This window comes from Polypterus senegalus, chromosome 13 (genome assembly GCF_016835505.1).
Source record: "Polypterus senegalus isolate Bchr_013 chromosome 13, ASM1683550v1, whole genome shotgun sequence".
Lineage (NCBI taxonomy): Eukaryota > Metazoa > Chordata > Cladistia > Polypteriformes > Polypteridae > Polypterus > Polypterus senegalus.
The window spans coordinates 161,515,426-161,531,555 of NC_053166.1; the positions used below are offsets into that span (position 1 = coordinate 161,515,426).

At 43.3% G+C, this 16,130-nt stretch overlaps 1 protein-coding gene across 1 annotated transcript; it reads right to left on the reverse strand.

The window, feature by feature from the left end:
- Positions 1-823: 823 nt before the first annotated feature.
- Positions 824-16,121, reverse strand: nme3 (NME/NM23 nucleoside diphosphate kinase 3). Its single transcript, XM_039776174.1, has 5 exons — positions 16,005-16,121; positions 3,503-3,633; positions 3,315-3,416; positions 1,890-2,002; positions 824-1,445 (listed from the first exon to the last, which is right to left on the reverse strand). Exons 1-5 carry the CDS (start codon positions 16,048-16,050, stop codon positions 1,328-1,330), a joined length of 510 nt encoding a protein of 169 aa, XP_039632108.1. The 5' UTR covers positions 16,051-16,121; the 3' UTR covers positions 824-1,327.
- Between the last annotated feature and the right edge of the window lie 9 nt (positions 16,122-16,130).

Below are 16,130 nucleotides of genomic sequence, written 5' to 3' on the forward strand. Positions count from 1 at the left end.
AAGTTAATTAAAAGAACTAATCGGCAGCAAAAACTGGTCACTAATTAAGAAGATGGTGAGAATGAAAACCTGCAGCCACTGCGGCACTCGAGGCCTGGAGTTCACCAGATTGCCAAGGAGTAACGTTTGACGTTTTTGGGCGAGAGATCCGAGCTCCGTGTGTTTTAGTGGGCAGCTGCTGATTGGCAGAGCCATCATGGCTATGCGGAGGGGGGGCTCTCCCGTCAGAGCTGAACACCATCAGATACGGTGCCAACGTTTGACATGCCCACCTTCTGCTTGGCCACAGATACCTTGCCAACTTTTTACATTTTTGCCAAAGAGATCACAGCTCCATTCTCACCCCTGATAGCAAAACCAAAAATCTTCAACATCAGGAGGCCCAAAGCTACCAACAGAAATTCCTCTCAGTACCAATTCTGACTTTTTTGTTGTTGATTTTTGTATTGTTTTTTCACTACTAGTTTTAATATAAAGTTGGATTATAAACGGAGAGAACTGATTGTGTGTCGATATTAAATAATCGATGAGCTCTGATCAGCTTCTCCTCCATCTCAGCATACGAGAGAGTCCAGGGGTGCGACTCCCAGTTTTATTTTTTTTTTTTTGTGTGTCGCCCCGTTGCACTAAACTGCTCTGTTTTTTTTTTTTTTTTTGGGGGGTGTTTAAGTACACCCTGTGCTGAACTGGGACCCCACAAGTGCTGAACTGGGACCCCCACAACTCGTTGGCTGAAGCATTTTGTGAGGAGGATTTCTTTGTGGCCATTCCATACATTCAGATGCCCGCGAGACTTGGCAGGGTGCTGTATGACAAACGCCCATTTTTTTTGGTTTTAATTGATTTATTTTATAACAAATACAGCAGCAGAACTAAACACCCAGTAAGCTGATTTGTGTTTTCTGCAGAGTGGAGACGCGCTACACGTGGAACATGCAGGTGAGAATTTCCCTTTACTTCTACCCGTCTACTTTATTAAAAGCTTTGCTATCATTGAGCTCACAGGGCCCGTGTTCTGGCAGCCGGCGTACCCGTTATTGCAAAGTGTACCCCAAAATCCCAATTGCCATGGAGATAAATTGTAGCCAATGAGCTAGCAGGATATCCGGTTCCTGATTGGTTAAACAAATCGGCAAATGTGTCTTAAGGCCAAAATGAAAACTAAATGACGACGGGACGTGAGGCCTCCCCACCCCTCTGCCGGCCGGCTGGAATCGGCTCTGCGGTCAAATGAGGTAGAAAACATCCCAGAAGTCAGCGCTGCTGCTGCTGCCGCTTGTAGACGCGCCGCGTGTGTGAAACTCGCTCGGCTGGACGGCCCGGCGCTTCACTCGTAGATCCAGGGCTCTGCCGACTCGTCCCAGCAAATCAGCTCATCCTGCCTGAACCAAAGGAGAATTTCACGCCGGGCACTGTGGACGGAGTCGCTGCCATGGACAACATTCCTGTGGAAAAAGGAAAATCAGTCGGGGGCGAAGCTGGGAACATTCTGGAGTTTTCTTTTACGCTAACCGAGGTTACAGATATGTGAACTCCCCGTCCCCAGTGAGCTTCTACACAAATGATATGGAATAAGAACCCCAAATAAAGGAGAAGATAAAAGAACATACGGGGCGTTGTCTCTAAGCCAGTGGTCCCCAACCTCTTCCCAACAGGTTACATTGTGTCATCCAAGGGCCCTTTACCACCCCAGGCCTTGCTAATGGACTAGAAGTCAGAGGTTTGCTGCTGAGTGGCGAGAGCTGAGCTTCACTTCACTTCACTTCACTCCAAAGTGTGTGAATAGCGAGAAGGTCCGAGAAGGAATCATGAAGGTCTGGCATGTGGGACTGCAAGGCATGTTTGTTCTTAACTCATACGAGGAATCTGTAGGACAAACCCACACTCACCTGCTGACATCCACACAGAAATCCCCTCGGATTGTGCCTGGAAGTGAATCAGCCGGGTTTGTTTCACCTAACATCTTCCGGGCCATCTTCACCACATTGAAGCCTTGCCAGACCTTCAGAGAAGGAGTGAAAAATGCAAAAATCAGTGTGAGACAGAAACGGAGCTGGCCAGGTACGCGGAGGAGCGCTGCAGGCCCCCACTGCGCTATAAACAGAGAATGACATGCCAAATGTCTGCCATGGGCTACACCGTGAAGTCTCCTGCCATCCCCATTATGTGCATTTCCTGCACTACTTCATAAACTTCATCGTCCCTTCAAGATGACGTCAACGAAGAGGAGGACCGGGAACAAAACGCACTCCTCACACTGTCCCCATCACCATCCAAAGTCAAGCTCTGACACACACACACACACACACCTCGAAGGCCTGTGCCCTTACCCAGCGGGGATGCCCCGAGTTTGGAAGGACCAGCGGAGAGAGAGAGGGAGGGTACTTTCAAGGCCCTTTTCCCCTGGACTGACCGAGGGCAGCCTTGGTTTCCAGTGGGGCCGCGGGTCGTAAGCATGGAAACTCAGCCCTGCTGGGGTCCGTGGCCACTGCCAGGGGGCGTATGGACTTCTGCAGGACCCTATTTAGCAGCTGCTGTGAGAAGCTTGTTGGGCACCTGGACTCCTTCCGGGTGCCCTATAAAAGGAGCCCGTCCCCACCACCCAATGGACAAAGCTCTTGAGGAGGAGTGGGGGCAGAAGGACTGGCAGGGACTGTGTTGTGCCATGTGAGCTTTGTGTGCTGTGTGGCAAAGTCGTGTCCTGCCTGTCCGAGTCGGGGATAGGGTGGCTGTACGTGCCCTGGGCTTCACACCTTTTACATAGCAGTGTACATCTCATGCCATTCTCCACCAGCTTACGCCGCTTCAGGTGCCAGTCCGCCAGAGGGCCTACTCGCCCACACATCCACACTCGCCTGCACACGTTTGGTAATGTTGCCATTTAAATCCAGGGCTCTGCATCTGCCAGTGGAGCGGTGATGACCACAAACGATGCTACCAGGCCACCCACAAGAGAACCTTGGATGTCAGTAACTTCACACCGTGCTGCTTGAACTATGCGTATTGTTGCACTTTGTTAATTTACTTTTACTTATATATAAATACTTAAACAGAGTAATATTTAACACGCTTCATTACATATTCCTGTCGGCACCTTATACCGCGTTTCTAGCCCAGTTTTTCATTTTGGGCGTTACATACGCAGGATTAGTGCTGCCTCTGCATCTTGCCATAGACGGGCGCAACACATCAGCAGACTGACCTGGGATCCCAAAATCCTTACACTGCGCCATCTCTTCTGCCCTGTGGCCATCGTCACACGTCTCGGTGACAGCAAAGCCTGACGAAGCAGAAAGAAAAGTAAGCCGACTTACCATTACGACCACAGGCCCGGAGCTCATGTAGCGAATCAGATGTTCATAGAAGGGCTTCTCTCTTAGCTCGATGTAGTGGTCTTTCAGGAGGTCTTCTGACGCCTGTGCAGGAGACGCACAAAATACGGATCAGCCGGAATATCCACACAAAGAGGAAGACGGGTGGGAGGATTTAACAGTATTGGTACCTGCATCAGCTTTAGCCCCACCAGCTTGAAGCCTTTCTGCTCAAATCGGTTGAGGATCAGTCCCACTAAGCGGCGCTGCACACCATCGGGCTTTACGGCAATCAAAGTGCGCTCATTGACGCCTGTCCATGCTGCAGGGACACAAAGGAGCAACACTGAGCTCAGTAATCAGAATCACATTGTGAAGAAACTCTTTGATCCGTCGAGCGTTACGCAGAACCTCACAGCAGCAGCGCGGCATCACGACGCTTCACAAGAGCACAGCTGGGCTCGGAGGGGCACATCTCCACCAGATATTGTGCGAAGTAAGTGACACGTTACCCCAAAGTCACTTGGCACATTATTAAAATGTTTAGAATAACCCTCGGGTCTATTGAGCAATTTGTGTCAACTTTCTATGATGTGCCCAATGTCGTTAAAGAGCTTTGTGGTTGGCAGAACTGTCACCATGCCAGGTGCTGCCCGCCTGTTTCTCGATGAGGGGCTGAACCAATTGGCCCCGTGGTGTCCTCTGTTCACTTGGGTGTTTGTGCACACGTGCAGCCGGAGGTCGTCGTCCAGATTTAAATGAGCCCTGACTGGTGGGTTTGGTTTTTCTGAACTTTTCCCAGCACACAACAGAAAAGACGCACACAAAGTGCACTGTTATTAGTTATCTCTCTATTATAAAAAAAAATCTTGGGGAGACGAGACGGGATCTTCTCAGAAGACAATCTGAAGTCCCACGAGAGACAGCTCTTAAAACAACGACAAGCGACGAGCAAAACACGCAGCTCGCAGCCGATGATCTCCTTGCGTGCGTTCAGCCACCTTAACCTCCCATCTTCACAACGCGAGCAGCACAGACACGAAGTGGCAAACCGGACAGCAGCCTTCACAACGCCAGCAGCGTCACACGTCCTGCGAGAGGGAGATGCAACCACGCCCAGGGTTGGAAATAAAGGGCAAACATTGGTTTTACAAAAGTACAAGTGAAAATAACGCATACGTAACAATGCCCATGACAATAACAATCTCTTTAAATTGTATGTCCGGTAAAACAAACCTGGAAGTGGGTGAGCGAAGCCCCCTAGTGCATTATAAACATTCTCGAAGTTAAGGTTCATAAATTTGCCCAAAACACAACCAAAGCAATAAATGTGACAGAATGACGGCAGTACAACCTGGACAGATGGCAGTGCAGTCAGCAGCTTGTCTTGCTAGGAGTCGTTCTTGGGGTCCAACACAGCACCGCCGATCTGCCCACCCACTGATATACAAATCAGAAAGGGCAGATGGATCTTCAGGAGATAATCTTACTTAATGTAGAGCTGATGAGGTGCATCTGAGCAACTGCAGCACCTCCTGCCCTGCTTAGCCAACCCTACCGTGCTAAGAAGACAAAGAGGACCACCTTCTTTTAGATCAGGGGTCTCCAACTCCAGTCCTGGAGAGCTACTGTGCCTGCAAGTTTTCATTCTAACTCGTTTCTGAATTAGTGACCAGTTTTTGCTGCTAATTAACTGTTGTGGTGTGAGATTTTGCATATAACTTGATAAATGTTTTGTGTGTCTTTATTTATAATTTAGGCAAACCAAAGTCATTTAGTGTTACTTGGGTGAGAGGCATTTGTGTTTGCCCCCCTTTACGACTAAGTCTGTTTGTAAGTTTACAACAGGATTCAGGGGATGTGTCTTAAAGCAGTTTGATGAGTATTTCTCTGCTAAAGTCTTTCTACCCTCACAAGTAGGCTAAGGTCTACTTTAACATCTGGTTTGGGGTGGCAGGTGTTAAGATGTTCTGTTTCTCTCATTGGTCTGAGGTATGGCTGTCTGGGAGTGTCTTGTCTCAGAGGCCTTTAAGTACCAGAATGTCCTATTGGCTGTAGGGGTCGGGCAGAACATCTAGAAATGTATGTGCTTAACCTCACATTCTCTCTCTTGCTAACAACTGAAGAAGACCATCACACCATGAACTGAAGACAACACAATGAAGAGCACAGCTCAGCAGCCATTTTGAACAGACATGCGGCTGAAAGCTGAGCACCAATGATGCCTTAACTCGAGACACTTGAAGTAACTGCAAGTCTGTGTGCCACCTGAATTACACATCACCATTTATCAGATCGTATGGCTGCCAATATTCAAATGTACTTTGTATTTTGTTATTATTTATGAATATTATCAGTAATACATTATTTTATGTGTAACTTAACTCCTGCTTCTCTTTTTACTACATCTAATTGCCTGATGTTATAGATTTAGAAGGGACGGTGGGGATAAGTTATATAAAATAATCTATACTAATAAAAGGCAAAGCCCTCACTCACTCACTCACTCACTCACTGACTCATCACTAATTCTCCAACTTCCCGTGTAGGTAGAAGGCTGAAATTTGGCAGGCTTATTCCTTACAGCTTACTTACAAAAGTTGGGCAGGTTTCATTTCGAAATTCTACGCGTAATGGTCATAATTGGAAGCTATTTTTCCCCATATAATGTAATGGAGTCTTGAGTTGAGATGGCGGGGGGGAGTTTCGTGTGACATCATCACGCCTCCTACGTAAGTACGTAGAGAACAAGGAAGAACTCCAAACAGCGATCAGCACAAAACGCCATTTCACAATTGAGAAGGCAGAAAAACATTATGAAGCAAATGATGCATACAAGCATATTCATAAGTACAGCTACTGCGGAAACAAAGCACGGCGTGAACCGTAAGTTTATATTAAATTAAGTTCATAGACAGGCTGCCACTAGCGTTTGTAATTTAGTGCCTGTTCATATAAGGCCGTCCATCAGCGGCAATCCAATACAAACACTGCCGGTAAATATTCACGTGTGAAGGACTGTGCTTATGCAGAGGAAGATGAGATGGTCAGGGTGGTGTTTGGCACAAACTCATTGAAACTGCGAGAGAAAGTTTTAAGTGCCGGGTCTTAGCTGACATTACACGAGATGGCACCAGTACAGCTGGGAACCTTCGATGCAAGAACACCAAGCGGCTCACGTGAACTGACGCAGTGCACAGACAAAAGCAACAGTTCCAAAGAGTGCTGAACAAAAACCGAATTACACAATTGAGAAGGCAGCAAAAAAATATGAAGCGCCTTATACATAGAATCATATTCATAAGTGCAGCTACTGCGGAAACAAAGCACACGGTGGAAAAAGTGAATGTCCTGCTAAAGGAAGACAGTGTAAAAAAAACCGTGCATGCAGTTTGTCACATCACAGATAAAAGGAAGACGAGCTGTTTATTGATGCAGTAAGGAACTAATCGATGAATGAAACCTCTTATCTTTACAGCGATTGACAAACACGGAATGTAACTTGAACACATCCTACAAATACGAGCCTGATTGAAAGAAATAATGATAATCAAATCCTTGATGACAGCAACATTCAATAACACTCACAAAACAATTACTGTATATTGACAATCATGTTACGTTATTTTTAAAATGTTCCCTTTTCTTTTCATAACTTCTACTTCTCCACTGCGTATACGGTATATATATATATATATAAATGTATATATATACCCGATCTACAATACATACTTTAGCATAGACAAGCCACACGCTGTGGCTAATTGTAGAGTCTTAAGCCTCTAACGCCGACATTCGAGGTTCGATTCGAGAGGGGATGTACTGACTATGTGCGCTACCGATTCATTTTACCTTCATCTCCTTGGTTTGGGACGTATGAAAAATATTAGGTTAACGCAGAATCATGTTACGTTATTTTTAAAATTTTCCCTTTCTTAGCACAAGCACAGCTGAGAAGCTTGATGCATGTACTCCATAACGCGTTAAAAATAACGCATTTAATCACACTTTCAATTCCAAGCAAACGGGAACTTTTGTCAATGCATGATTTCCTGGTACATCCATTACACTGATGCACACATCACAGCTACAAAAATGTTAGAGTCGGAATAAAGCGTTCCTACGACTGATCATTTCGACTACCCGAGCGAAGCCTTGATAAAAGCATGGTTTTGTGCACACTGAAAAGCAAGCAAAATTAGATGCATTACAGAAAGCGGACTTTGTGGCTCTTACTGGGGATCATTGGACTTCCGTGACCGTTAGTAATTCTAAATACATCTAATTACAAAATGTTCAATGATCACACTGTTTTAGCCTAATGTACAAAATAATTTTGGCTAATGTTACTCAGAGTTTAAAGAGTAAGCTGGTCAAATTACCTTTTATGTTTCTGACTTATTTTTTTAAGAAGAAAAACTGCACTTTATGGTGAAATTTTGGTTATTATTATTTAAAGACAATACTATTCTGAAAATGTACTTAAAGTACTTAAACTACCACTTTATTTTTAAGTCTGCCCAATTTTAACCAGGGATGATATTTTTGTTTCTGTTTTGAATTCAAATGCAGTTTAAAGCTTTTTTTCAGAAATTAAAACAGCTTCAGTTTACAATATTCATGTCCATGTCTATTATTTGATTCTGTAAGCCCACTAAAACCGTTTTAAATTAAAAAAAAAACATTTGCGATTTGGGGCAAATTTACGTGTCGATTACATACGATTAATCAAGATTAATTCTTACACAGCCTCTAATTAATTGGATTAATTTTTTAATCGAGTCCCACCTAATATATATATATATGTATATATATATATGTAGATTTGTATATATATGTGTATATACAGTATATATGTAGATATGTATATGTTGTATATACAGTATGTATATATGTGTGTGTGTATATACAGTATGTGTATATATGTATATGTATATATATGTATGTGTGTATATGTATATATTTATATAACTGTATATATATATGTGTATAGATGTGTGTATATTTATATATATATATATATATATGCCAGCAACACTCATGACAAAACAATTACAATGTCAATCATTTTACGTTATTATTAAAATGTTTCCTTTTCTTTTTACTTCTCCGCTGCCAATGCTAGGTATTTTGCTATATATATATATATATATATATATATAATATAAATAGATAGATATGACAACAACACTCATATCAATGACAAAACAATTACATTAACAATCATCTTACGTTATTTTTAAAATGTTTGCTTTTCTTTTTCATAATTTCTTTAACACACTACTTCTCCGCTGCGAAGCGCTGGTATTCTGCTAGTACCTTATAAACAGTGATAAGTCTGTGAGATTAGGTATTCTAAGGCTACATATTAATAATACAATAGGGAAAAGTAGAGCAATATATATATTATATATAGGAAAAAGAGGCTACAATTTGCACGAGCTCACCAAAATTGGACAGTTGAAGACTGGAAAAATGTTGCCTGGTCTGATGAGTCTCGATTTCTGTTGAGACATTCAAATGGTGGAGTCAGAATTTGGCGTAAACAGAATGAGAACATGGATCCATCATGCCTTGTTACCACTGTGCAGGGTGGTGGTGGTGGTGTGGGGATGTTTTCTTGGCACACTTTAGGCCCCTTCGTGCCAATTGGGCATCGTTTAAATGCCACGGGCTACCTGAGCATTGTTTCTGACCATGTCCATCCCTTCATGACCACCATGTACCCATCCTCTGATGGCTACTTCCAGCAGGATAATGCACCATGTCACAAAGCTCGAATCATTTCAAATTGGTTTCTTGAACATGCCAATGAGTTCACTGTACTAAAATGGCCCCACAGTCACCAGATCTCAACCCAATAGAGCATCTTTGGGATGTGGTGGAACGGGAGCTTCGTGCCCTGGATGTGCATCCCACAAATGTCCATCAACTGCAAGATGCTATCCTATCAATATGGGCCAACATTTCTAAAGAATGCTTTCAGCACCTTGTTGAATCAATGCCACGTAGAATTAAGGCAGTTCTGAAGGCGAAAGGGGGTCAAACACCATATTAGTATGGTGGTCCTAATAATCCTTTAGGTGAGTGTGTATATATACCTGTATATATATATATATATATATATATATATATATATATATATACTCTACCCAAACATGAACTATTTCCCTTTATTTTAATTGACTTTTCGTGAGACTCTGACCACTGAATTGATTCTTTTTTCCTTAAACGGCACCTAAACTTAAACTTGATGTCAAGTGAGCCAACAGATGACCAACTAAGTTGGGGCCTCAAACTCCAACCTGCTTCACTTCATTCAGTTTCTTCATTTGAAGCCAATTCTCGTTGCTAATTAAACCCGTTATTTCATTCCGTGGTGCTCATTCTGCCCTGGCAGACATTTCTAAAACTGTTGATTTTCTTTTTTAAGAGCGCTGGCTGCCAAAATGTTTTGTGGACCTGAGCAGATCAACGTTACTGAGGCCTTCACCTTTCTTGATTTTCAGTTATTGTGTGATGGACGCAGGTTGTTGTTTAAGTGCTGGTTCATTTTGTGTCTTAATATTGTTTGGTTGCTAATTAAGGAGCCCGAGTCTTAAGTTGTGCACCAATTAAAATGAAGGCAAAGAGTTAATTAGCAGCAAAATCTGGTCACTAATTAAGAAAAAGGTTAGAATGAACGCCTGCAGCCACAGTAGCTCTCCAGGAGGAGAGACTACACCGCAGATGAATTTTGACTTGTGGAGGCCGCGTTTCTCCTCCCATGCTGTACACTTTTGTGCTCATACGACTTCCAGCTCATTCATACTGGACGGAGTTTCTACCCTGACCCAACTTTAATGGACACATTCCCTCCTCCTTTGCCTCACTTGCTGCTCTGCCATTTCAGTGCAGTCCCCTCACCAGCTTTGTTGGGCCCACACGATTTGCTTCTTAGTTGCCTGCTGGACGTCTGGTTAGTTGGCTTTGGACTTGACTTGTAAACATTGTGCGTGTGTACATCCCTAATTGTGTAATGCCTGCACATACAGATTGAAATTTGTTTAAATAGTCAGTAAAACTAAGCAGTTCCAAACTGATTAACAGAAATGGAGCCTGACAGTGTACGTCCATTAACATTGTCATTGAGCTGTGGCCAGTTGACAACACACAGCAGAGATTAGAACATTAGAACAAGCGAGACGGGAGCAGGCCATTCAGCCCGACAAAGCTCGCCAGTCCTGTCCACTTATTTCTTCCAAAAAAACATCAAAAGTCCCTAAAGTCTTACTGTCCACCACGCTACTCGGTCACTTTTTCTCTTTAAATTGCATATCTGGTAAACCGGCGGTTGTCAACCTGTGGGGCGTGCCCCCCGAAGTAACAAATAAGGGGGCGCAAAGATGTGAAAAAAAGAAAACAAGAATCAAAAATATGAAAAATCCATCTATTGCAACCAAATCAAATGAACTTAAACTACATTCTGATACTAGAAAAGTAAATATAGAGTTAGAGAAATGTCGCTAAAACTTGAGTAGGTACACACGTGGACAAAATTGTTGGTACCCTTCCGTCAATGAAAGAAAAACTCACAATGGTCACAGAAATAACTTTAATCTGACAAAAGTAATAATAAATAAAAATTCTATGAAATTTAACCAATGAAAGTCAGACATTGATTTTCAACCATGCTTCAACAGAATTATTTAAAAAAATAAACTCATGAAACAGGCCTGGACAAAAATGATGGTACCCCTAACTTAATATTTTGTTGCACAACCTTTTGAGGCAATCACTGCAATCAAACGATTCCTGTAACTGTCAATCAATCAATCAATCAATCAATCAAGACTGAGACGTCTGCACTTCTCAGCAGGTATTTTGGCCCACTCCTCATGAGCAGACTGCTCCAGTTGTCTCAGGTTTGAAGGATGCCTTTTCCAGACGGCATGTTTCAGCTCTTTCCAAAGATGCTCAATAGGATTGAGGTCAGGGCTCATAGAAGGCCACTTTAGAATAGTCCAATGTTTTCCTCTTAGCCATTCTTGGGTGTTTTTAGCTGTGTGTTTTGGCTCATTGTCCTGTTGCAAGACCCATGACTTGCGACTGAGACCAAGCTTTCTGACACTGGCCAGCACATTTCTCTCTAGAATCCCTTGATAGTCTTGAGATTTCATTGTACCCTGCACAGATTCAAGACACCCTGTGCCAGATGCAGCAAAGCAGCCCCAGAACATAACAGAGCCTCCTCCATGTTTCACAGAAGGGACAGTGTTCTTTTCTTGATATGCTTCATTTTTCCGTCTGTGAACATAGAGCTGATGTGCCTTGGCAAAAAGTTCAATTTTTGTCTCATCTGTCCATAGGACATTCTCCCAGAATCTTTGTGGCTTGTCCACATGTAGTTTGGCAAATTCCAGTCGGGCTTTTTTATGATTTGTTTTCATCAATGGTGTCCTCCTTGGTCGTCTCCCATGAAGTCCACTTTGGCTCAAACAACGATGGATAATGCGATCTGACACTGATGTTCCTTGAACTTGAAGTTCACCTTGGATCTCTTTAGAAGTTTTTCTGGGCTCTTTTGTTACCATTCGTATTATCAGTCTCTTTGATTTGTCATCAATTTTCCTTCCTGCGGCCACGTCCAGGAGGTTGGCTACAGTCCCATGGATCTTAAATTTCTGAATAATATGTGCAACTGTAGTCACAGGAACATCAAGCTGCTTCGAGATGGTCTTATAGCCTTTACCTTTGACATGCTTGTCTAGAATTTTCTTTCTAATCTCCTGAGACAACTCTTTCCTTCGCTTCCTCTGGTCCATGTTGAGTGTGGTGCACACCATGTCACCAAACAACACAGTGACTACCTGGAGCCCTATATATAGGTCCACTGACTGATTACAAGATTGTAGACACCTGCCTGTGATGCTAATTAGTGGACACACCTTGGATTAACATGTCCCTTTGGTCACATTATTCTCAGTCTTTTCTAGGGGTACCATCATTGATGTCCAGGCCTGTTTCATGAGTTTATTTTTTTAATAATTCTGTTGAAGCATGGTTGAAAAGCAATGTCTGACTTTTATTAGTTTTATTTTCATAGAATTTTTATTTATTATTACTTTTGTCAGATTAAAGTTATTTCTGTGACCATTTTGAGTTTTTCTTTCATTGACTGAAGGGTACCAACAATTTTGTCCACGTGTAATAAAAATTGTAGCGGTGTATCGGCAGCAAAATTATATAGGAATAAATCTTATTAGGGTTTCAAAAAAACATTACGGGCTGGGCGATTAAAACTGCTATGAAAACTCGGGTCGCAAATACTTAAAGGTTGAGAAACGCTGAGGTAAACCACATACAGGGGTGGGCAAGCGAAGCCAGCAGGTGGCGGAGCCCCCTGGTGTGAACAAAAAATGAGGTCAAAATCAAAACTGAAGTCTTCCCAAAATATTCCACTGCACCTTGAGTTTCACCTTCAACCGATGAAGACTCAGCTAAATTGGAAAAAGCCACCAAGGAAGTGACTTGTGTGCTCCTTCTGCTCCGTGGGGAAGAAGCCAGTAATCGGAGGCTCCTGCGTCCAAGAGGTGAAAGATCACACGTGTATGCAGGACAACGTTTTTTCAATTCACACTGATCTGCAAACACACAGAGCCGCATGGTGGTCTGCACATGCACGTGTGTGCCAGCTGTGTGTTCTCCTTTTTTATGTCAAAGCCATTCGATGCCAAACCTGAGGTGTTGCCATTTCAATTAAGGCACTCCATGGCCAAAACGTTTGTGTGACAAATGGGCAGCTGCAGGGCGCTCACTTGTTTTGTCACAATGTCACCGGATTTCTCGACAATCGTGACAGACCACCAGTCCATTGATTGATTTATGGAGACGTGAAAGGCGAGAGAACTTGCATGTTTCACTAGTTGTTAGTAAAAGAAGGAAAGTCAAGCTTAGAGAGACGACTTCATGCAAATGTTAAAGAACTCGGCACACACGGAGGAAAATGCAATTTTCACGCCAGTAAAGGCACTGATCACATCTATAGATATGAACAAAACTCATGAGGCCATAGAAATATTTTGTTATAACAAATATGGGGAAAACACGAATACTATTGTGACTAAGGTGACCATCTGGTAACCAGCAAACCTAACCTGAAGGCGGGAGATGAAGCAGGATGATTGCTGTGCTGCGGCTCCTACTCTGAACAAAGCGAAGTGCTGACACTGGACCTGCCTTCTCTATACGGTAGTGAAGTTTCTGGATTTTCCTTGAAAACCTGGACTCGCCTTCCTATCTCCTATCGTGCAACTCTGTGACCCGAGCTTGACAATACCTGTCGAAAAAAACTGCTTCTTAAACTACAAAAAAAATATTTTATTTCAAAATGAGGCATTAGATGTAACTTCTTTTTTGATAGAAATACAGGTATGAGAATACAGAATGGAAACAAAACATTAGATGAAGATGCGATTCCGAATGTTTTCGCCACGTCATTTCTCTTCATTCCGGAATCAGCTTTTTCTAGGGTTGTTCATTTTCCTTTCGCCGTTTCTCATATTTTTTGTTCCTCTCAAAGAGAACTCAGAGAAGTGGCATGAAACTTGAACAGGACAGTATCTGCACACTGACACAACTACCCACTCGAAGGCTAGGTGGACCTCTGACTCTGAAGTCGGCTATTCCGGTATGATGTCGTGCCTACACTCTCGCTCAGACTGCCCGATGCCGGAGATATCACAACAGACGGTCGCTTTCTTTGTAGCAGCCTGTTGCAGAGGTCCTGAGACTCACCGTGGAAACTGTAGGCTGGCATTAAGTATTTTTTGCATTGCATTATTATCTTTGGTGGCCATTTTTGGTCAAAGAAACGTTCATTATTTATTGTGTTTTATTCACATTTTGTTAAAATGAAATTCGTTTAACAGAATGTTGTATGAATGTTTGTCTGGGCCCACAAAAAGTATTTGTTATTCTGAACATTTTGTTACTCATCATAATGGGATTTGACCTGAATTCACTTAAACATATCAATTGTGGGCTGGCGCCCTGCCCGGGGTTTGTTTCCTGCCTTGCGCCCAGTGTTGGCTGGGATTGACTCCAGCAGACCCCCCGTGACCCTGTAGTTAGGAAAGAACGGGTTGGATAATGGATGGATGGATATCACTTGTGCTTTATTGTAGCGTTTTGAGCAATGTGGACTGCCGTGTTACTCAACTAGTGCAGTGGTTCTTAAAGTGAGGTCCATGAGTATGTGCCAGGTGGTCCTTCTTATCAGTAAGGGCGCATGAATCAGCTCTCAGACTTTGAGCACTTTGAGTCAAACACTCGGTTTCACTTTCTTTCAGACTTCTTTTATTTCTTCACTGTACTTGGTCTTCCCAGTCTCATCCTGTACTCGGATTCAGTATGGTAGCCTATAAAGTAGCAGCACAAGACTGAGAAGCAGTGCGAGTTTGGCAGAGTTCTGTCTGTTCTGGGTGTTTGTTGTCTTTCTTTGGGCACCTTTCAAAGGCAAAACAGCGGGTGCCATGCAGGCACTTTAACAATAAAGATGTGCTTTCTAATAAACAGCCTGTTCTGGCTTACTAGCTCACTGTTTCAGTCTGTGAGCCAACTCAGCTTCTGTGTTCTTTGGGTCATTACAATATGTTTCCAATGAGAACACGTAGGAAAAAATAAATGTATGGGCTGGAAACGTTTTACCAGCCTGGTGTAGGAGGTGTGCTGCTCTGTGCTGTGGCCTTCTGGAGAAGCAATCCGAGTTCAGGTGATGCAGAATGGCTGAAAGCCGAAACGCATCAGTAAAGTCAACTCCGTCACAGGACTGACTCGGGACACTCCAGAGGCTACTGTGGAAAAGAGGAGGGTGCCAACATTAGATGCCATCATGAACAATTCTGCCCATCCCTTCCAGGTGTGTCCTTTTCACCAGCAGCTCACATTTCCATGGTGTAATATAAAGAGCCTCTGGGGGTCTTTTCAGCTTTCCCCCTTTAGGTGCTTCAGCACTTCCTCCTGACGTCTCTCCCTTCATTCCAGCCAGAAGCCATAAGAAGACAGTACAGACTTCAATTTACTATAGTTATTTTTAACCTAACATTTATTGTAATATATGTTTTTATTCTGTTGTCTTATATTGTAATTTGAGACGGCACTTTTACGGTATGCATTTGAATTTCCCCTTACGGATGAATAAAGTACAGTATATCTAATCTAATATCTGTATCTTCGACAACACTACACTTCGAGACTCGCTGAACTAACGTACATCCAGCTCTGTCAGTCCACACGAGCGCTGCCTAATAAATACATGGCATTAAACGTGCCAGCCCTGTTGTTCCCATCAGCACAGGTGCGCAGGTGGCGGCAAGCTGCCCACGTGATCACAGGTATTTCGGATGGCATCTATTGGGCGCAGCCGTTGCTATCCTCAGTATGGCTTGTGCATATTCCCGCGGAGCACGGCCGTGATTACACAATCTCATTAATGCATGTATTTTTTGTACTTAAGATGTCATTGTCGCACCTCGCATTGACCCGCTCCTTACACATCGGCGGCAGATATTTTCTTTTCATTAGGACGCCAGCGTAATGCAAATTAAAGTAACAGAAAAACAAAACACATTTCCCGCACTATCCGGACTCGCTCAGGTTCTCCCCCTGCTGAAAGGTTCTTTTATAGCATGTTGTTAGGCTCGTGCCGCTTACCTGTCTGGAAAATATTTGCAAAGATGGTCATAAAGAGACAAATCATTGTTGCATCAGTCCGAAGGGCGCCTCTTCAACACGCGTGCCGGCACAGCGAGGACGAGCACGTCACTGGGGCGGGGTTTG

What these genes read in the sequence shown, in the direction of transcription:
- nme3 (XM_039776174.1), bottom strand. Translation starts at nt 16,050, where the DNA reads ATGATTTGTCTCTTTATGACCATCTTTGCAAATATTTTCCAGACAG. An exon ending in TGCAAATATTTTCCAGACAG is followed by an intron (nt 3,634 to 16,004) that starts GTAAGCGGCACG and finishes GTGTCCCTGCAG; the next exon opens with CATGGACAGGCGTCAATGAG. An exon ending in TGGGGCTAAAGCTGATGCAG is followed by an intron (nt 3,417 to 3,502) that starts GTACCAATACTG and finishes TCTCCTGCACAG; the next exon opens with GCGTCAGAAGACCTCCTGAA.